Source organism: Taeniopygia guttata, chromosome 17 (genome assembly GCF_048771995.1).
Source record: "Taeniopygia guttata chromosome 17, bTaeGut7.mat, whole genome shotgun sequence".
In the NCBI taxonomy this organism is placed as follows: Eukaryota; Metazoa; Chordata; class Aves; order Passeriformes; family Estrildidae; genus Taeniopygia; species Taeniopygia guttata.
Window position 1 is genome coordinate 6,462,917 of NC_133042.1, and position 22,298 is coordinate 6,485,214.

The 22,298-nt window shown below is 42.1% G+C and overlaps 1 protein-coding gene across 4 annotated transcripts in view; it reads left to right on the plus strand.

The window, feature by feature from the left end:
- Positions 1 to 1,057: 1,057 nt before the first annotated feature.
- Positions 1,058 to 22,298, plus strand: part of GPR107 (G protein-coupled receptor 107) — a 38,393-nt gene continuing 17,152 nt past the window's right edge. The window contains exons 1-15 of one of the 4 annotated variants that reach the window (XM_041719617.2): positions 1,058 to 1,170; positions 6,881 to 7,006; positions 7,777 to 7,827; positions 8,045 to 8,133; positions 8,807 to 8,973; positions 10,677 to 10,711; positions 10,917 to 10,973; positions 11,758 to 11,868; positions 13,212 to 13,345; positions 14,020 to 14,095; positions 15,054 to 15,127; positions 15,688 to 15,805; positions 16,505 to 16,635; positions 18,385 to 18,428; positions 19,340 to 19,417. In XM_041719617.2, coding sequence (XP_041575551.2) covers positions 6,938 to 7,006; positions 7,777 to 7,827; positions 8,045 to 8,133; positions 8,807 to 8,973; positions 10,677 to 10,711; positions 10,917 to 10,973; positions 11,758 to 11,868; positions 13,212 to 13,345; positions 14,020 to 14,095; positions 15,054 to 15,127; positions 15,688 to 15,805; positions 16,505 to 16,635; positions 18,385 to 18,428; positions 19,340 to 19,417 — 1,234 coding nt within the window. In that variant the 5' untranslated portion in view covers positions 1,058 to 1,170; positions 6,881 to 6,937. Of the gene's footprint in view, positions 1,171 to 2,084; positions 2,255 to 6,880; positions 7,007 to 7,776; positions 7,828 to 8,044; positions 8,134 to 8,806; positions 8,974 to 10,676; positions 10,712 to 10,916; positions 10,974 to 11,757; positions 11,869 to 13,211; positions 13,346 to 14,019; positions 14,096 to 15,053; positions 15,128 to 15,687; positions 15,806 to 16,504; positions 16,636 to 18,384; positions 18,429 to 19,339; positions 19,418 to 22,298 lie in introns of those variants that run through there. The other 3 variants (XM_030286308.4, XM_041719616.2, XM_030286309.4) reach the window with 3 other exon arrangements.

A 22,298-nucleotide genomic window follows, 5' to 3' on the forward strand; every position in this document is an offset into this window, starting at 1 on the left:
TGCAGCTGTTTCGCAGGAGTCAGAACTCCCCAGGTTTCCGAGGTGGTCTGTGCACAAGGATTATAATACAAAAAACAAAAAAAAAACAAACAAAAAAAAAAAATCCAAAAAAACTCCCTCACCCCCCGCCAAATTCCAAGAAAATACCTAACAGGAGTTTTTTAGAATAAATCATCCGATGTTTCCAACCTGTGTTGTAGCTCCGGTGGTGTAAGAGCTGATGCTGCCAGGACATCTAGTGGCACACATACGTACTGCCCAGAGAAAGAACATTACTAGAAAAACAGATTTTTTTTTTTTTTTTTTCATGCTTCCAGATATTTCCTGGTACCAGTCCACGTTTCTTTGGCTGTTGGTGAGATTTCTCTGTTTGTTTTTTTACCTAAGAATATACAAGGGGGAAATGAAATTGTTAGAAAAAAATGTACAGGAACATCTGAATCATCTCTCTAAATAAAGATGGGACATAGTATACAATCTTGATAAAATAAAGGTCAAGGTCATTGATTTTTCTCTCCCTTTTCACCCTCACTTGCCTGGTCCAGTCCAGTTATTTATCTGTCTCTAGACAACAGAACTTGTACAGCTCAAAGGGAAAATCAGACTGTCTGAGTTTTGGGAGCTGAAAGCACAACACTCCTCACTGAAAAATTAGATTATTGTCATTGATGGCTTCCCATTTCATAGTCTTTCAATTGTTTTTTTTTTCTTTAGCAATGTGTTAACCAAAAAGCCATTTTAATTGTCCCTATTCATGTTCACTTTTCTTCTTGTGTTACTCTCATTTTGAGCAACAAGTAATAGAAACCAGGCCCAATCTGCTTTTTTTTTTACACACCTTGTAAATGTGACTACAACTATGAGTTTATATAGGTGCAAAATTGTTTAAGTAGGTGCAAAACTAATCCAGTAAAGCAGCAGAAATCCCTTTGTTTGTTACATATTTTTCTGGCGATATTCAAAGTCAATACTTTAACCCCAGCTTTAAATAGAAAAGCAATTTTCCTGTTGTTTGGACTACCTGATGTTCAGACGTCTGCTGTTGCCATAGCTCCCAGAAAGAAGCTGGAACTTGCTGGTAGATCCACGGCTGAGCTGGAAACAACCACTTCACCCCTCCCTGTAAACAACCATCCCACATCTCCCTGTGGACGATGCTGCAGGGCTGAGGTAGGAAAAGCTTCAGTCTTTTTTTTTTTTTGGGTTTTTTCTTTTTGGTCTCACCTCACAGAGGCTGGTCTGAGGGAGGCTCAGGGGGTTCCTTTTGGCCAGTGTCCCCCTCTGAGCCCCATGGCCATGGGGGGACACAGGTAACCCAGGGGGGACCCCTCTGCCAAGGGGGTCCCAGGGCTGAGGAGGGACCCACCACAGGGCCTGGCTGCTGCCATGGGCCTCACTGAGGGGTCTGATCCAGCCTGGGGGGCACTCTGAGCCCCATGGCCATGGGGGGACACAGCACCCAGGGGGGACCCCTCTGCCAAGGGGGTCCCAGGGCTGAGGAGGGACCCACCGCAGGGCCTGGCTGCTGCCATGGGCCTCACTGAGGGGTCTGACCCAGCCTGGGGGGCACCGTGGGGAGCAGCCTGTGCACAAGGGGAGCCCAGCAGAGCCCAGAAGGGCCTCAGGGGGAGAGAAGAGGGCAGGAAGCGCCTTCCCCATGGGGAAAGGCTGAGGGAGCTGGGGATGCTCAGCCTGGAGAAGGTGGTGTGGAGACCTCACAGCACCTTCCAGGATCTGAAGGGGTTACAGAAGCCGGAGAGGGACTTTTCTGCAGGAACTGAAGTGACAGGACAAGGGGGGAGCGGGTTCAAACAGAAAGAGGGAAAATTCAATCAGAATATTGCGAGGAATTTTCTCCCTGGGAGGGAAGCTGTCGCACAGGTCGCTCAGAGAAGGTGAGGCTGCTCCCCGGGAAGCGTTCAGGGCCGGGTTGGACGGGCTTTGGAGGCAGCGGGAGGTGTCCCTGCCCGGGCAGGGGGTGGCACCGGGTGTCCCCCGCGCTCCGCCATCGCCAACCCCTCCGTGATCCCTGACAGGACCCGGCCCCGCCCACCGCGGTCACGTGACGCGCCCCGCCCGACGCGCGGCCTCGCCTGACCCGGAAGCGGCGCGCGGGGGACGCTGACGCTGGAACAAAGATGGCGGCGCGCGGCGCTGGGGCCGTGCCGGGGCTGCTGCTGCTGCTCCTCCTCCTCTGCTTCTTCTGCGCGGGCCCGGCCCGCGCCCGCGTCCACCACCTCACCCTCAAAGTAAGGTCTGCGCCGCCCCCCGGCCCCGCTGGCTCGGCCCCCGGGTGCCCTGAGGGGAGCGGTGAGGCCGGCCCGGCTCCGCGCACCTCCCGCGGGCCGGGATTGGTCTCCCCACATCTCTGTTTTCGTTCTGCTGCGTGCCCCGAGCCTTCTTTCTTTTCGCTTTTCTCTGAGCTCTCCCCATGCGCCTCAGCCCGCCCGGGCCCCGCCTTGTTGTGCTTTGCCGTTGCCGTCCCGCTGCCTCTGCCCGCATCCCGCAGTCCCGGCCCGCTTTTCCCGGCTGCCTGTTAATAAAGTCGCGGGTAAAGCGTGTGAGGGGCCTCAGGATTGCAGCAGTTTGAGGCTGCAACTGCTTCACGTTCTGTTAACAGCGATGTGGTAAGGGTGAGCTGAGGGACAGGCTGCTGAAGGTGGATTTTGGTTGAGTTTCCTTTCAGCTGTGTTCGGCAGTGTCCTGTCACTGCTTTGCACTAACCAAGCCATTGGTAGAAGCTGAGGAGACTGATGCTGGCAGCTTTCTGTTTCGGTTCCTTAGACTATTGGATGGGCTTTGAAGGGATGATGTGTTAGGCTGGGACTATATTTGAGGGAAGCTCGTTGTTCAGGGTTTTTGACCCTGCAGGTTGGGGCAATGCTGTGCTCTGCCTCTTGTGCTCTGCCTGAGCCGCTGCCCAGCTGTGGGGCAGAGGAGCTCTGCACTGGGGTGATGCCTTTTAACGCTTCTGTGGAGCTCCTGGAAAGCTCCGTCAGTCTTCAGGATTTAAATTTTGTTTTGGTTGTCAACCACATGCAATATTCTGCCAGTAGAAACATTGGAAGGGATAATAAAGTGGTAAATGACTGGGTCCTGCATTGATGTGCTGTTGTAGGAGTTTAGGGGGAATCCAGGACTTTGCAACCTTTGGGCTACGATGACTGCTGGAGGTGTTCATGTCTTACTTGTGGGAAATTCTCTAGATCATGTTGTTGTTTAAAGTGCAACCACACAAACATTGTTGTACTTCAGGAGAAAGACACTTTTTCCTGAAGCAGTCAGTTAGGAGGCTTGTGCTGGTTGCATCATTGTTTTGAGGAATTTGTGACAAACACTGGAGGATTTCTCCTGGGGTGATTACCCTTTAGTAGAAGACTTTCCAACTTGCCTCAAGCAAATGTTTTCAGCATCGTGGCCTTTAGTCCCTATTAGGGACTGCCTGGATCAACTACTGAATCCTGTTTGTTTTTTTTTTTTCCAGTCAGAATGGGATATGGGTTTGGTTTGCAGATGTTTTGTGCAAACTGCAGCAAAGGCTGCAAGAAGTAGCAGTGAGTTAATGCCTCTGCCCACCTGCTTTATAAACAGCTTTATTGTTAGAGCAGTCTCTCCCTTCCTCCTTCATCCCCTGCTTTACAGCCTTTATGTAAACATCAGGCTCCAACAACTGAGTCCTTTCACAATGAAAACTCCTGTCGGGTGTTCTTGCCAGTGGCTCCTGCTTTGCTTGCAAGTGTGCATTGACACTGAGCCAAGCTAAAGGCCACAGTTTTGTGGGAGTGTTTGATATTAAATTTCCTCAAACAAGCTGCTATTCCTTAGTTGAGAATAGCTTCATTCTTGTATCTTTGTAATTACTGTGCCAATGTGAAGCTTTTTTGTTGTCAGAAAAACAAGCCACAGTCTGAGCAGTTTCCAATTCTAAAAATAACATTTTGTCTTTATAAAAGTATACAAAATAGGTGCATTTTTCTGCAGTAGAGAAATGATTTGTTTGAATTTTGCTGTTAGACTGACCTTGCCAGAGAAGTTCCTCCTTAGTAGCAATTGTTATCAGCTTCATTAGTTTAATTAGATATGTAAAAAAATCCCAGAACACCTCAACTAACAAAGCCTACCTCCTACAAAATAAACCCTACAAAACTTGGAAGTTATAGAAGACCAACAGAAACAATCTTCAGAGGATTCCAGAAGTAGCTGTAGTTGAAATGTTTCTCTTGACCAAAAAGAAGGCCTTTGTCAGATGTGGAATTATAGAGAAGATGCTGGTTTTCAGTGGTTGCTTGTAAATACCTGTGGCCTTTAAATGTTGATATGTTCCAGACTTCAATAGCTCAGGTTGAAAATACCTTTCACAATAATTCACTTAGTCTTACACAAATTATAAGCCTTCCTGATAGTCTCATACTAATAATAAGATTCTTTCCAGGTAGGGGTCAGCACTCTCTAGTGGAACTTTCACTGCACTGAGAGTGTGATCCCAATTAGGTTTAGGGTAAAATGGTAGAGAATATTTTTCTGCACATTCTGAGCTGCAGAATCATGGATTCCACTTCCCTGTAACCCCATTCAAATACTGCAGGATCACTTTTTATCCTACAGGAGTGGGAAGAACTGTGGAGGATTTTTATGGAAACAAGCTTGAAAACTTTGGGTGTTGGTTTGACTGTAAGCTGTTAGTGATAAGTCCCAGATCATCTCTTCTCAGTAGGCCAGGCTTAATTTTAAATTCATCCTATGTAAATTAAATTAATGTGTATATTAAAAATTTGGGTGCTGAAGTATTCACTTGTATGGGTTCACACCTTTGTTGTAAACTTAAATATTTCTCAAGTCAGTAGTCGAGTGATTATAAATAAAAGCTGGGTTCTTTCAACCCCATTAGTAAGCCAATGTCTTTAGGCTGTCAATATGTGGAGCAATAGATGCTCTTGCTGTTGCTTGGTGGCAACTGGTGACAGTGTGTGTGTGTGGGATCACTTAAAGCTGAAGGATTTGTGAACTAAATCTGTAAACTTTAAGCACTCAAAGCTGAGATAAAGCCAGTGAGGAAAGTGATGTGTGTTGTATATTAATTATCTGCTGCTGGTGGGGAGCATATCAGTAAATTAGCAGAGGGAATCACTTCATCTGAACTGAAGAGCTCTGTGAGTGCTCTGAATTGAGCAGCTGCCTCTGGTCACATTTGCAAGGTACAAAACCTTGTGTCTGGATGGCACTGTGTCCCCCTCAGATTCACCCAAATCCTTCCCTGTGCAGATGGGTTAAATACATCTGATGTGCCCTGTAAAGAGCCAGGATGAAGTTTCTGTGCTGGCTGGGAGGTTACAGGGAGTGCAGTATTAGAGGAACCAGGTGGGCTCTTGTTTCAAGCACATTTCATGACCTAGAACCTAAAGAGCTCTGATACTCTGTTAAACACAGCATCTGCTGGAAGCCCTGTGTCACTTAACTTTTTTTTTTCCTCTTCTGAGCATCAAGGGAGCCATCTGATTATTTGCCAGGTTAACTTGATTCTGTTAGGGTGATCTTACTGCAGCTGGATTACAGGTTAGCTGTGTCAGGATTAGTGTCCTGCTATTACAGTGAGGGATATTTATGAGTTGGGAATGTTTTGTGCAGAGGCGTCAAAATCAATTCTGGGGTCGAGGGAGAGAAAGAACTTTTTGTTCTTGTACAGTTCATAGCTCAGTCTTCCAGGACTGTCTCCAGAACAGTGTGCCTTTAGCAGCTGACTTCTCTTTTTAGAGTATTCTGCAGTCTGATTATCTTTTCCTAGAAGAAAAAGGAGGAAGCAACGTATTTTAATTTTTTTTTATTGCCAACTTGTCATATATTTTAAATTCCATTTCAAATTTGCTTTTTGATTTATTTTTTATTTCAAATGTTTGAAATTCCTTTTTAAATTTGCTTTTTGATTTCTGTTGCCTTGTTTCTGCTTTTCTTCCAATTAATGGCCCAGTAGGTTTGAGGGAACAGCTGCAGACGTTGGATGTGACCTTTTGTCATCTGATGTGGCAGCTGTGTGTGACGTCAGCTACTTTTCATGTGAGGTTCTTCATGGCCTCCTTATTTAAAAAAAAAAATTAAAGCTCACTGTACTTGAACCTTTATCAACTGAGCTGGGCATGAGAAGAGATCAATTGCTATGATTTCTTGTCAGACTGAGAGGAAATTATTCTGCAGCTAAACTGGGAATAGTGGAAGGAATTAGATTTTTCCTGCTAGAGAAACTAACCCAAGTAATTCTGGTTTTGGTATTTATTATCTTCTCATTTTTTATTTATTTTATGCCAAAAATAGTTTGGAGGTGTGGAACTATATATAAAACTTTATTTTCACACATAGTTTTCCAGTGTATTAATATTTGCCTGTCCAAACCCTGACCCTGCCTAACACAGATGATGTGAGATGGTGACAATGCACTTGCTAAACACTTGGCCAAACCCCAGCTCTTGGTTAGGTAAGACCCCCAAAGTCTATTTCCTCTTCAGTCTGTGGCAATGACAGTAGCTGTCAAACAGCAGCTGTCTTGATGTGTCTGCAGTTACTTCAGGGGATTTTGCTGTATACTTTTTAGTCAGTGATGCCAGATGTTTGAATTCTTCCAGAATTTTGCTTACATATTTCCCAGTAGCATGGCCAGCCAGTGAGCAGAAACATGTCTGTTTAAAGTTCTTGCTGTTCAGGTTATTGGAAAAGTTGGTTCATTCCAGTGAAATAGTAGGTTACATCTGAAATTATCCTGAAGAAATTTGCTGTTTGCATAATGAGATATTTTGCATGAATATTCAAGTGTCAATCACTCACCCTGCTTCCCCTTTGCTGCAGCAGATGACTCTGCATGTGTTTATAAACTTGCTTTCCATTCTAACAGGATGATGTGAGGCAGAAAGTGCACCTGAATACCTTTGGCTTCTTCAAGGATGGTTTCATGAGAGTGAATGTCAGCAACCTTTCCCTGAAGCCAGCACCGAGCCCTGCTGACATGGACACTTTATCAGTGAGTTTCTTCCTATGAAACCTCCTGTGACATTTTCCTCCACTTGTCTGAGGTGTCAAATCCAAACTTGTGACGCTGTTGGTTTTACTTCCCAGCATGAGCCAATTATGAGGATCTGTGTATTGAGATTTATCCCTGAGCACTCTCCATTCTGCTGTAAGGATGAATCTTTAACTTATGGGATCCTCTGCTGAACTCACTGCACACATCTGTAACTTACATTTGAATATCAATTTCCTAAGAGTCCTCTGATAAGTTTTTTCAGTGTCATGTTGCATTGTAATTCAGCTTGTGATCATGGTGTCAGTAGCTTTCCAGAACAGTGACAGTCTTATTTTAACAGAACTCTAATATTAATTACATGTTATATATCATGTTATGTTAGGGGTTTTAATAGAGAGACTGAAATACTGGATTAGATAACAGACCTGAGTTCTTACTCTGCTGCACAGTTTTACCTCTTCATTGTTATAAAGTATTAAATGTTTTTGTCAAGCGAAAACATGTGGAATAATACTGAAATAAGTTAAAATGTTCAGAGACAGAAGGTACTCCAGATTTAGTTTGGGTTTGAATCGTGATTTTTTTTTTTCTGGATGGATATGGACCTGTTTGTAACATTTGAATGTATTTTTCTGCCTAATTTGATGATGAGAAAATACCTGAATTGCACCTTAAATGTAGGTTAACTTGTTTAGAAAGCAGTATTTTTGACTCTTTAAGTGGTGGTTTGGCTTCTATTTGACAGATTCTTCTCAATTGTCTCATAGGTGGGATTCAGCTTGGATCGAACAAAGAATGATGGTTTCTCCACTTACCTGGTAAGAGTAAGGGAAGTGACCTTGCTTTTCTGAGATGGGACATTTCATAGTCCACCTGACTGGGAATGGCTGGAAGAAATAAAAAAATAAAAAAGATAGGGGGACTTCAGACACGGGCAGGATGAATTTACAATTTGCTGGACTAAGAATGGTAACCTCTGCCTGGAGGGGAACATGTCCAGAGGGCACTTCAGAGATGTTTTGTTCATGTTACCAGGATGAAGAAGTGGATTATTGTATCTTGAAGAAGACCCCAGAGCCAGATGTCTCTGTTGTAATCCTACTTCTGGAAATCCAAAATAAAGTGTGAGTAAAGAGTGTACAAGATAATTTAAAGTTACTTCTTCAGTTGAAGATAATGTCACACCTTTTTTTAGGGCCTTAGAAAGCTTCTGTGCATGTAGGTTGTTTTTTTCTATTTTTTTGGTTTTTTTTTTAAGGGGTTACATGACAGTTGAGGGGAGATGAGTGTAAAAGTAAAATATCTGCAGTATAAAATGGTCCAAGAATTCTTCCTGCATATTGGACAGCAGGCAAAAACACCCTACCTTAATTGTGCTGAATGAGAATAATGAGCTTTGATGTCTTGGGTCACTTTTACACTCAATATACAATTTTATTGTTTGTCTTGAATTACGTTTTATTATGGAAGTACCTTCAAGTCTACATTGCTTTCTTTTGCAAGAGCACATGTGTGGTAACATAGTTTCTAGTGAGACTCTGCTTTACCAAAGCTGAAGAAACTTGATTTTCTTCATCTCTTGTATGTCATGTAGAGGTAGAGTGTGACTTTTCCCACACTGATCAGTTCTGCTGTGAGTCATGATCTGGTTCTTGCCTGTTCTTTGTAGTACAAAAAACAAGTCAAGACAAGTTGATTTTCCTTTATTGGGTATATGGCTGTGACAGATAGCCTCTTTAAAAATGTTGGTTTACTTTCATTTTGTAATAAAAGCTTTTTTTTTTTTTTTTTCTTTAGGATGAAAGTACGGTTCTCTTCAGAAGCTGCTTCTTTGTTACCTAAAATTTTATTTGTATCTGAGGAAAATGGTACTGCCTTAAATACCAAGCTGCTAAAAACTTCTGAACTGAGCAGTGATTCTGGTCAAAATCCTCCAAAGCCCAATGAAAATGCAGGTGGCAAAGGTAAGCCAGCTAAACCTGACCTGTGTGCACTTTCAGTGCTGTGCATCCAACACTGAGTTGTGGTCACATTCTGGGTTCCCCTGGGGCTAGAACATAATGTACATCCTGTGTAAACCTGTGCACAGAGCTGCCTGTGGGGCTGGAGTCTCCTGCTCAGTGATTTGTGTGCACCAGTCCTGTTGATCCCTCAGAGGGACAATGAGTGTTGGAGGCCTTCAGTGCCTCTGAGAAGGGGTTAACAACTTGTTTGTCTTTTGTCTGGCAAAAAGAAGGCTAAAGGGGAATTTTATGGCCACCAACAACTAGTTGAAGAAAGGTTAGGAGGACAATGATTTCAAGCAATTTTTAGTAGTGGCACACAATGTCTGTTTCCCTTTATTAAGTCTTGTATGTCTGAGATGGGATGTTAAGACAGAAAGTAAGTAAAATAAATAAGATACCTTTCCTAAATAAGTATTCCAGTATTGTAGCAGCTAATTTGTGCATTCCAGTCTCCATATTTTGTGGTTTAAATGCTTGACAAAGTAAAACCAGTGCCAACATCATACAGCTGACACCAGGTGTGCTTTGAGTCAGAAGGTGGATTTGTCTTCACAAGTCCTTTCCAGCCAATATTTGTATGAGTTGGTGTCTGTCTAAACAGTTGGACTCCTATGACTTAGAGACTATGGGGTGGGAGGAGTAACTGTATCAGTAATCTTTCTAGGGGGCACAAACCTTTGTCTGGCTTCCAGGCCAGCAGACAAAATAATTTTATAATCTCAGCTCTAATGGGATTAGCTCATGTTATCCCTTCCTGGCAGAGTTTAGACTTCAGATCAGACTGCTGAGCAGTCTGATCTGGAATAGTCTGAGTCTGTCTTGGCCTGTCATGTTCACAAGCTTTGATACCATTCAAAAGCTTGGACAGCTGTTGTAACAAGTCAAGAACCAAGGGTGGATGGCACTGGAGAGAATGGATCTGGCAGCTATAGTTTTGCTTTCTCTGGTGTAAAAAGTGTAGCATGATTGTGGACAGTGCACTGAGGTGTGGGAGCCAAAAGCAAAGCTCAAGTCTTGAACTTTTGCTTCCTGGTAGAAAGGGATGGCCTAATGTTTGGAAAGCTTCTTATAGCAGTAGAGTCAAACTGTGAACTTGACACGCTGCTCTTCTGAAGGCTCCTGTCACCTCAAGTCCAGAGGAAATGCTGACCTGGCAAGTCACCTGGGCTTTTGTGTTTTATTTGTATTTTTACTGGGAGCTTAGTGGAGAGCTGTGAATCTATTCCTTCCTTGTGGTTAATTAGGATTTCCATATGTTTGTCAGGCCACGTATTAATGTTCAGATTGAGATTTGTCAGTGAGATTAACAGTACTTAGTCATAACATAAAAAATCAGAGCTGTAGGTTGCATCTGGTTTAGATCACCTGCCTCTGGTCACTCTCACCAGAGAGGTTGGAAAGATTTCTGGGGTAGATTTTTGCAGGAGGTGTAAGAATAGAGAATCATATCCTGGCATTGAGGATGCATTCAGAATGAATGCTGGCTGTGGGAAGAGTCCTCTGAGAATAAGGAGAGACTGGGAAAGCATCTCTGTTAATGATTAGCTGGGAAACTGCCATGCAGACAAGTGTAGGAAGATGTGAGTAAGGTATTGACAACGTGGTTTCTGAGGATGTCTAAATGCAAACACTAAATGTACCATTAACACTTTTATCTCTAGATAAGAAGTCCAAACGAAGTACAACATCCTCCCAGGTAAGAAACTATCTGGAGTTCTCTTTCACAAAGAACCTGGGGGAATATTCTAGTATAATGATAGCAGAAAAGTGGAGAGTATTTGCTGTTGCTCTCAGCCTCCACTGTAAATATACAGAATGCAAATTTGATTGTCTGGTTGATGTAGCTAAATGTTTTAGCTACCTGCTTAAGGAAATCTAAAGGTCTCTTTTCCTTTTCCCAGAGCATGGTAGAACAAGAACATCCTGTACGCAGTGAGGAAGGAACTTTTTCATTTCAGGTAGGATGTCTGCCAGTGTCTAAACTCAGTTCCTTCACTGTCCTACTTTGGAAAAGTGAAAGTCTAGGGTATAGATGTCTCTGATAGCAGCAGTCTGCCTGAAAATTTACTGAGCTAAACATCATGATGGAAATCTTTCTTTGTAAGTTGTGGGAGCTGCTTTCAAATTTGCTTTATTGTGACACTGTTCTAAATATCAGTCTATGAGCCTCAGCATATTAAAGTTTACTGTGATAGTAGTGCAAATTGCTGATAACAAATAGCTGTGACCTGACTGATGACTCAAGGGGAAGATCTTCTGTATGAAGCCAAACTAATGCTTTGTTTGAGTACCCTGGTTCACTTGTGATGGTTGGTTACTACAAACACATTTGAAATTCTGTTGTCTGACACAGATCTCATTTCCAGAGCTATCACAATTTGCATAGTTGAGGGAGGAACAGAAAAGCTGCAGGGCAAGTATAATAAAAATTTTATGCTCTCCCATGTCAAATATATGATACTTGTGGTTATCTTTTCTCTGTGGTGAACAGACTTTAGCACTGACACTTAACAGGCTTGGATTACCAGAGTGCATAATCCTGGATAGGTGCAATGATTTTGCATCTGGAGTTCTGTTGAAACTTCCAGATGTGCTGCTGTCCTCAGAGCAGTCTGTTTGCTGAAGGGAACCAGCTGACCTCAAATGACTGACTTGTTTCATGCTTCAGTAGACATGACTTCCTACCAGGGCAACCCTGTTGTGAATGAGAAGAATGCTGACTTCTCTATTCCTTATTTTCAGTTCTTTTTTAACATCAGCTCGGATAAACAAGAAGGTCTTTACAGCCTGTATTTCCATAAGTGTGTTGCCAAGAAAGGGTCAGCTAATGATCAGCTGCTGTTTAGTCTTGATGTGAGTATCGCTTCTAAAGGATAATTAACTTGTTAGCTTAGACTGCAGCATCCAGCTTCCATCTCCAGCTTGTAACCAAGCACACACTGCACATGAGTGCACATATGGGGTGGGAAGTGATTCAGAGTTGTGTGCCAGTCTCTGCAGTGACATTTCTGAAATAAGTGACTACTGTAAAAATAATTAAAATACTGTTTTTGCAGAAATGCCTGGAAATCTGAAAGCTGAATGTAGGCAGAGTTAAGTTTACACAGTTGTGACCTGATGCTGTAACGAGATGGAAGTTCCAACAGCTGCTTGTGTTTTGCTGCACTTAAAAGTCACTTTTCTCTTTACGTGATTGCAGATATTAAGGCTGTTGCTGCAATGTAAATTGTTGGTATTTGAATTCAGTGTTTTTGCTTTTTCTGGCCTAATTAAAGATGTGTTTTTATGGTGTTAGATACACATCCTAAAGGCAATATGTTCTAGCAAATGCCTCCTCTCTTTTGATGTACAGGGGTTTGGTCCTGTGTGGTTTTGGTTGTTATCAGAGCTTGGGCTTTCCCTTTTTTCCCTTTCCTGTGCTTATGCTGGTATGTAATGAACTGGTCTGATATGAATCCTCTCACTGATTGAGATATCTCAGCCACATCAATCCCTGAGCTGCTTTTTACACATTTATGTTAATACTGCTGCAAGGGAACATGGAGGTGATAAAACTTAGCAGCCCTAACTTGACTCAGACTACTTCAGAGTTGCTTCTGAAATTAAAGGTTTAGAAGACCAGCTTTCCTGAATTGCTGTGTGGGTCACTTTGACCCACTGAAGAAATTGGAAGGAGAACAAAATGAGGATGATTGATCTGCTGGAGTGTACTTAGAGATGCAGGACAGCTTCAGTACTTCAAACCAGACTTGCTGCATGATTTTATTCAAGTCCTAGCACATATGACTAAGCCACTTAGGGGTATAAATAGAATACTAAATAATGCTTCTGTTTTTTCAGTCCCAGGAAAACAGGGTGGCAGCCCATTGTAGATATTGTTTCCAAATCAAAGGTGGGCAACTTGTGACGTTTGCTAGAGAGAACAACTATTCTGTGGGAAAATTACCTCCCTGAATTATGTTGCATAACTGAAACATCATTTTCTAAGGGGATTATTCTTGTGGGAATAGTTTTACAAAATGTTTTGAGATTCTTGAGGATAAAAAATAGGTTTTGTTTTTTTTCTCTGAGACTCATAAGTCAGAAAAGCTCACATTAAATGAGTGAATCTGATTGTGAAATGTAATTGTTAACTCAGTTCTTTGACAAAATGATTTTTTTCCCAACTGTACATGTAACACACCTTTAATATTCAGATAGATATTACGGAAAAGAATCCTGAAAGCTACCTCTCAGCAGGTGAAATCCCACTGCCAAAACTTTACATTTCCATGGCTCTCTTCTTTTTCCTGTCTGGGACTGTATGGATCCACATACTTCGTAAGCGCAGGTAAGTTCAGTGTCTGTGACAAGTAGGGGCCTACCTTGTTTGTTTTTTATTTTTCATTCTTCTTCTTGTAATGCCCAATTCACAGTCAGATTTGATCACGTAAAAGTCCAAATCTGGATCCGATTTTTATGTTTAATACACATAGTTTATATCTGAAAATTGCTTCAGTCAATATTGTTGTTGCAGACTGTCATTTTAAACTTCCCAAATCTCATTGGGAAGGTTCTGTAGGTAGTGTGCATATTGTAGCAAAAAATAGACAGGAAATTCCTATAGCTGATGTCAAAAGGAGATGACTTTGAAAATAATGGAAAAAAATTCATCACTTTTCTTCTATGGCAGTAGAGAGCCATAAGGTGATTGTGGTTTGAATTATGTTTAGCAAATTTTCCAACAGTTAAGATATATATACATATATGCGGGATATTCTTATTAATAATTTCAATTATCCAAGCAGTAAGAATCAGGGGTTTAGAACATGAAGTTGAATAGTGCTCAGGATGTGGCAGAAACTTGGACTGCAGCATTAAGGGGAATATTTTTATACTGATGGTCAGCTTGGCCTGGAAGCAACTGCTTGACACTTACAGATTTTAAAGAAATATCCTCAGAAGCTGAAATTTTTAATTCTGGCTTTTAAGTAATGCTAGTTTCTTTTTTTTTTTCCTTCCCAGAAATGATGTCTTTAAGATCCACTGGCTCATGGCAGCCCTTCCTTTCACCAAATCATTGTCCTTAGTCTTCCACGCGGTGCGTAAACATCCTTCCCTGAAGTTGTTCAGCTAGGAAGTAGAACTGTAAAATCCAGGTCATGCTGTTAGGGAAATCTGCTTTGGAGAGAGCACAGTAGGAGGGAGAACTGGTCTTATCACTGAAGCATTAGAACTGGACTGCAGCTCTTTGGTGGAAGTGTTTATTTTCATCAGCAAATTCTTACTTTAAATACAGTTGAAATCATGGCCTGAAATGTTAAAGCAGCAAGGGTTGGGGGTTGAATGAATTCCACAAATTGTAATGTTTTGGCCATCTGCTGTGGGCCTGAAAGCTTGGACTGTGCTGCTGCTGCTTCAGCTCCAGGACTTGTAAATATTAATGAATGAAAACTTGTTTGTAAAATTCAAAGGCAAGGAAGTATTATGGTGTAGGGTGATAGGCCTCACCTTATCAGCTCTGAGACTTCCTATAGATAATGTCCCTGAATTGTGTTGACTTTCCACTGGAAATATCTCATGAACAAAGGAAATGGCAAGCATTTGATCCTTCAGTATTTGTGCCAGGCATGATCTTTACCTCTGTGCCCATGGTTTTATACTTGCTACAAATATTTTTCAAGTGAATCTGGCTTCCAGTGAAAATGAAACTAGCAAGCCTCTAGTCATCTAAAGCAATTGAACCTGAAAAAATGAATGAAAAAATAGGTTCCAACTGCAGTTGTTCCACTGTAGTTAAGCAGGGGAGTTGTGTGGGAAGGATGTAGATTGTACAAGATACATCCACTAGCACTTAGGTAATAGAGCAAATGGAAATGATCTCATTGTTGCTAAACAAAAGTAGAATGTGTTGGAAGGAAGTGCTCTCTGAATGTGACAGAGCTGGGTTTGTACACATTGTCTAGAAAGTGAAACTGGCAGTGGATGTGGAGCAGACCTGTTTTAAAGGGTGGGGTGTCAAAAAGCAATTTGTAAAGTGCTGTATTTTCTGCTTCCAGATCGACTATCACTACATCTCTTCTCAGGGATTCCCCATCGAGGGTTGGGCTGTTGTTTATTACATCACTCACCTGTAAGTATGTCAAAAGATTGATGTGATAGATTCAAATTGCCACAGGGGCTGTCTCCCTCCTGTACAGAGTGGGAAATCTTTGTTCTCATGCAGACCACAGTACCAAAGACTCAGCAATCAGCCCTGTGTGAAGGGGAAAGCTCCACTTACAGAGGGCAGCTGCAGAGAATTGGCACTCTGTGGGTGGAGGAGTAAAAGGATAACAAATGCTTTACTTTTCTTTGTTCACACTAATATTCAAGTATCTAATTTGCTCCTGGTGTGAATGGTAAGTGGATACAGCTGTCAGTATTTGCTGCTGTTCACAATGGTGAATGGATGACTCCCCCAAGAAAAGATTGCATATATTGTGAATGAAGCCTAATATTGCTCTGAGATACAGAGTTGTAGCAAGTACATCTGCTTCACTGTTGTGGGATGGATAAGTGCTTGCCAGAATTATGGATGGGGAAGCATTTGTTTGGGTTTGTGGCTTTATTGGCAGTGGGAGAAACCTGGGCAGAAGAGGAAGTGTGATAAAATAAAATAGTCTCTCACTGCAGCGTCTGTTTCTCTTCCAGACTGAAGGGAGCTCTTCTGTTCATCACTATTGCCCTCATTGGCACAGGCTGGGCTTTTATTAAACACATCCTGTCAGATAAAGACAAAAAAATTTTCATGATTGTCATCCCACTTCAGGTGAGGACTGAGCTGATACTTCTTGTCTTGTGGGAGTGCTGCTTGTGCAAACTGGAAGAGGCTATGAAAGCTTCACACAATACCATGTAATTCTTGCTTGTATGAGCCTGTTGGCTATTTCCTAGTCCAGAAGTTATTGTTGTTCTCCCAGGTTTTCTCCCATATTGATCATGAGATAATAGTGATCAAACAGTTTCAGCAAATTAAAACTGTCTGTAAGGAGTGAGACAAAACTTGGGCTGGGAAACAGTGCTGAGTAAGTAGGGGAATGAATTAAAGTTGTCACTGCTGAAATGCTTGCTGAATGTCTTAATGAAATAAAAAAATGGGAAAAACAAGACTTGCAGGTCTGTTGGGTCTGAGGGAAACATTCCCAGTGGTTCAGAGTGCTCAGTGCTGGTCTCCTACTTGAGGAACTGAAGTATATAGGAGAACAGCACTTCTGTTTGTATGTAGAAGAGATTTTCTGCCATTACAGGTGCAAGCCCTTAGCAGAGGTATATATAATTAGTGTTTGAGGCTCTTACAGAGCTCAGGTGTGGAGTAAAAAAGATGGTCAAAAAGATGAACATGTAACTTTTGGATGTAGAGCTGTAGAAAAATGACTGATGTTACTGGCTGGGCTTTTGCTGAATTGGCAGCTCACCTGTAGAGGCTCCTTGGGCAGTTTCTAAACCACAACCATGTCTTGTTGTGTAGGTACTGGCAAACGTGGCCTACATTATCATAGAGTCAACAGAGGAGGGGACAACTGAGTATGGGCTGTGGAAAGAAATCCTGTTCCTGGTGGACTTGCTGTGCTGTGGAGCCATCCTGTTCCCAGTGGTATGGTGAGTTGCTGGATGTGGAAAAACATGTGAACTAATGGGCATCAACAGCTCTGCCAAAGCACAACAGCTCTGTGGTCCTGTGGAGTCGAGCAGTCTATTAACTTCTACAGACCTCATCAGCATTAACACTTCAGTCTAGTGCTGTGGAAGATGCTGTTTTTGGGGATGTTAGAGTGGGGATAAATGAAAGTGGGTAGCAGTTTAAATGTGGCTAACACTGTGCAGACTGTAGGTGCTTTTGAGACTTGGAATTTTGCAGAAGTGTTGACTCTCTAAATTGAAAAATGGGATTTGACTTCACTGACTGAGATGAGATACTTGACTTCTAAATTTCAAAATAGTAGTGTTGTCTAAGATCAGGGCTGCCTTCAAGCAGAGGAGCTGCATGTTTATTTGACTGTTTATAAGAAATAATCCCACAGGGAGCATTTCCCCGCCCTTCCTTCCACTCTACTTGGCAGGGAGTAATGTTGGTTATATAAAACTCAACCAAAACACAGATAATTCAGATAAACACTATTGTTGCTGCTTGCCAGTTAGCCAGAACATTTATCTTCTAAATGCATTTTGTCTTAATTGGATAAACAGCTGGATTTAAAGGAGGATATTAAGGAGCTTCTAGCTCCTTGGTTAGTAAACACAGAATATTCATATTTTTCCTCCAGTATCTCCATTATTTTTTTCTGAAATGCAGATTATATAAATATCTGATGGCATGTCATCACTCTAGAATGTAACTCTTGAGTGTTTCAGAGGTGTAGCTCAGTAGAGGGAAATAAGCTTCAGTTTGACTTGTGAAGGTGGGTTTCAACTGACCTTCTCTTCCCCTGCACACTGCTGGTGGCCTTCTGCCAAGACTGGGAGATGTCTTCCTAGAAATTTGCACTACCCACGTGTCCTTCCCCTTGCTCCAGTCAGAATGCTTCAGCTCTGAGGTTCAGGAGCATTTGGCAATGGTAAATAAAAGCTTAGGGATATTAACTTCAATTGCAGAGGGACTCAATCTCCCATGAGAAAGGTGTTTCTGCAGTCACAGTTCTTGCTACCTAATGCTGGGATCTGTATATCCAACCTAGTGAGGTGTTGGTACAAAACTTATTTCCATAAAGGAATTGTATCTGAAGAACAAATGTGAGCTGTCTTATAACTGTTTATGGTGTGCAGCCAGTGTTCCTGCATTGCCTTGGTGCCAACATAAACAGGCAGTGAAGCCCCTGACATAAAATCCTGCCCCTTTTTCCTCTGGATAGTGTCACTGCAGCTGGTGGGATGACTCATGTCAGCAAGGTAACTAAGACTTGTCCCCTGAATTTACATTCCTATAGGGTAGTTTCTGTTACATAAGTTGCCTCTGTAGACATGTAAGCTGTAATCAACTATTTAAATGGAAAGACCTTAAAAGAGCAGTGAGATGCCAAATGTTTGGCAGCACTTTGAAGAGTAGCTCAGCTTAATTGTACATTATGCTGGAAAATGCCCCAGTTTCTCACTCTGCTCCCTCCCTCCTACAAAGCCTTCTGTAGGCTGAAGTAGGTTTTAGCAATCTGCTTTCTTAATCCCAGGGAAATAGAGGTACTTGAGCTGACTGCCTGAGCTGGGGGCATGAGGGTGAAGTGTGTGCAGTGCTAAGCACAGTTAATTATGAGCATACTCCAGCCATAAAGAGCTAACAAAACTTGTCAGTAATCTAAAGGACTACTGTGAAAAGAGAGTGTAAAACTTATCATTAACTTATTCTTTATTTTTTAGGTCAATAAGACATTTGCAAGAGGCTTCAGCAACAGATGGGAAAGGCAAGTAATCTGTATTCTTTCTCCTCTTTTATGCTATGTGTTACAATGCCAGAATTTCAAACACGTGATGCTGATGTAAAAACTAAACTAAGGCTATACATCTACACTGCATTAGTGCCACTCTGCTTTTCCTCAGTGTGCTCATGGGAATAACTTTTGGAAAATGACCTTTTTCTTGTATTGCTTTAATTATCAGAACTGCAGTGTATAACCCATTCTCTGCTACTTGCACAGCTCTCAATGCTCAAGCTAAACATGGCATCTATAGTAAATCATCTTGACAGATTTGCCATTTTTTCCTCACTTGAGTGTTCAGAAACAGAACTAGAAATGAAATCCAGAATTGCTGACTATTAGCCCAAATAGACACTTATTTCAATTTCTATTAGCCCAAATAGACACACTTATTTCCATTTCTGCAGAAATGTATTCCTGACAGAATAGAGGGAAATAAACCTCATTATGAAACAAAACATAACTTGGCATTCAGTATAGCCCAATTCCTGACTTGGTCCATGTTTGTACAGCAGCTCCAAGGGCTGCCTGTGGAAAGTGAAGTTATGTTTATTGTAGCACTGAGAAGGAGCTGATGGATGGAAAGGCCAAATGTGGCTGCTGTAGAGTGTGCTTTTCCTGCCTTATCTGCTTATTTCTTCCGGATTAGTTCCTTGGATACATGCTATGGAGCACAGAACTGGCTTCCTTGGAAGCAGGCAGCTACTGTAAATGCAGGTGAACCCAGTGGGAAGAAATGATGATGTCTGACTCCAGTTCAGAAGGCTGAATGATTTCTTTATTATAACTGCACTATAATACATTAATATACTATTTAAAGGAGATACTACAACTACAAACCTGCTTTTTCTAACTACCACATCTAACTAACTCACAACTCGTGACCCTCTCTCCAGAGTCCAGACACAGGTGGATTGGCTTGGCCATCAGGCTCAAACAATCCTCACCAGAATCCAATCAAGCAATCACACCAGGTAAACAATTCTCCAAACATATTCCACATGGGAAAAACAAGCAGCAGAAATAGAGATTGTTTTCTCTTTCTTTCCTCTGTGCTTCTCTATGAAAAATCCTGAAACTGAGAAGAATGTGCCTGCCACAGGCATCCTTTTCCATCTTCTGTCATTCAGTGGTTTACTCTTCAAAGCTTCATTTGTAGAAGGTCATTTGTTGGCAAACAGCCTTTTAAACTTCAGTCACATCTTTCAACTCTTGGCTCTCCTTTCTGGAATTCTGTAGCCAGGTCTGGATTCTTTTTCCAGCCATTTCCTTGGCTTTCACAGACACTTCTGCACTTCACTGCTGATTGTAGATAAAATGTAAGGCTGGGTACTGAACTTAGCTCTGTGCAGACCATAGATTAGTTCATTTTTTGCCATCTGTTAAATTTAAACAATACTTATGGTGAGCCTAGCATGCTTTCTTGATTTTCCAAGCTGTTAAAAAGCCACCAAACCACAACCCTACAAGTTACCTACCCCTAACCTAATGGTGGAAAATTACTAATTTCTAATAGAAACAAATGTTAAAAAGGTCAGTTATCAAAGTCTAATATAAATGTTATTGGTAGCTTTGTTATCAGTGTGTTTGCTTGGGTTCAGTGACATTTACTGATGGATTTGTTTTACCTTGTCCACTGAGCATATGTTCTGGAGTATTTATGTTCTTACCTTTAAAAAGTGTGATAAGTTCAGATTTCCTTGAAGCAGTCTTTCTTCTGAGCCAAGGACTTCACACATGTCAGGCCTGGTTCTTAGCTGGGTAGCTGTGGAGCTGACTGTCCTGATGGTGAGCACACAGTAGTTAATGCATGTAATTAAGACAGAAACCCTTTAGATCGGTGTGGCCCCATGTGATCCCCGTGTACCTACTTTGGTGGTTATCACAAGATGGTGCTGTGGAGTTTGATAAGCCTCAGACATGCTGGGAAGGAGAGAAGTGAGGTGGCCAACAGCAGGGATGTTCAGTGTACAGGCTCAACCTATCCACTGTGCCTCATACCAGATGAAATCCAGATCTGAATAAATCCAGGCAGTTCTATAGGATGCACCGTGGTGTGTAAAAAATGTGGAAGGAAAAAAAATGGTAATTTGAGAGGAACTGGCTGTGTCTTTACAGCTAGTCAGTGCTATGCACAGTAGCACTTAAGGTCTGGTTTAGTCCTGTGTTTTGTGTTGTTCGCCATGGGTGATAATGCTCTTTCTCTTGAATGTTGCTTGTGAATCACCTACTGCTGTTCCCAGCTTTACCTACTGGTGTTGCCGTCTGTTTTGCAGATCCTGCAAGTTCAGTAACTGTGTATTCAGGGGAACTTAGCAACTATGTTATGCTACACTGATAATAAAAGAATAGCTAAGGAATGATTTTTCAGGGAAAACATTGCACAGGCTGAGAGCAGATTGTGGCTGCAGTGCTGGGACTCACTTGTGAAACACAATCTGGTTGGACTATTTAGAGGCTGTTGATAGGAGCCCACGGGGAGCAAGTGAATGGCAATGTGATGCCAGAAGCAGAATGTTACCTAGTGCTGTCATGCTGCTAGTGTGTCTGCTTGAGAAAACCAAAAATGATTTGGTTGCACTATAAGAAAGTGAAATCATTAATGTTTGGCTTATCAATGAATTCTCTTTACTAGAACCACATGCTCTGCAAGCTTCCTTTGGAGGCCCTGTTCTTCAGAGGGGCTGCTCAATGTCTCAACTTCTCATGGAAATAAAAAATAGAACTAGTGGTGCTTAGTATTAAATCATGAGCATTTTTTTTCTTTGGCAGTTTAAAGCAGTTTTCTCCTGAAGTAGTAAAAGTTACTGGATCTTCTCATATGCAGATTAAATGTCCTATGGTTAGAGCTGGCTGGATTGTGTGCAGACACTGCTAGCTGGGCTGCCTCTGGCCTGCTGGGTTTTATTGTCTAGTCAAGGGCTGCTTTCCTCTTACACAGCCTTCATTAACTTATAGGATGTATTGGGGAATTATATACTACACAGTCAGTAGCTGTTTTTCCTGGCACTGAGTCTTCGGGTGACATCCTTGCTGGTGACAAAGACCTAAGGAAAATTATTTTTTCTTCCTTGCATCTGTTAGGACTAACAACTCCAGGACTTTATGGCTCAGTATCCTGGTGGTGTTTCCTGACTGTTTATTGTGACCTCTTCCAGCTGCTTTTCCACCTGTTTATTAGGTAGCAGTCCCCTAGGTCATGTGGCACCCATGACTGGAGTGTGACTGGACTAGGAATGAAGCAGATTGGGATTTACCAGACCTTTAGTCTGGGCTTGTCATAGGCCTTTGTTCTAGCAACCTACAATTAATAAAAGAGGCTGTTATAAGTGGCACTGATTTGGAGTCACTAGCTAATAGTAATTTTAACTGGATTAGATATTTTAAAAGAAAAGCAAAGGGGGAGAGCTAGAGAAATGGGTCTAAAGCCATAATTATCCATTTGGCAGTCAGGTCCAAGGAGACCTTACATACCCAGATGCTATGGATTGCTAGTGAAGAGTAGGCAGGGCACAGTGCTATGGCTGAGTTTGAGCTGCCTGGTGGTTTGCTTTTTTCCCTTGAAGGTGATCTTTAAAGCAGTATATCTGACCTACACAGGCTTCTTATCTTGCACAGCAGTGGGCGTAAACATCCCATTTTTAGAATCTTTTTTCTTCCCCTTTTAAAATCGCCACCTTCAGACTTAAGCAAGTGCTTAGCTACACCTTTGATCTGTCATTATATCTTCCTTCAGGTGGGAGCCTTTGCTCTCTGTCCATTTGTAGATCTGCATTGCAAATGTCTTGCAGATTTAAGGAAATCAGCCTTGCAAACTGACCTAGAATTGTTCAGCATACAAAGCTGCTCAGCTGC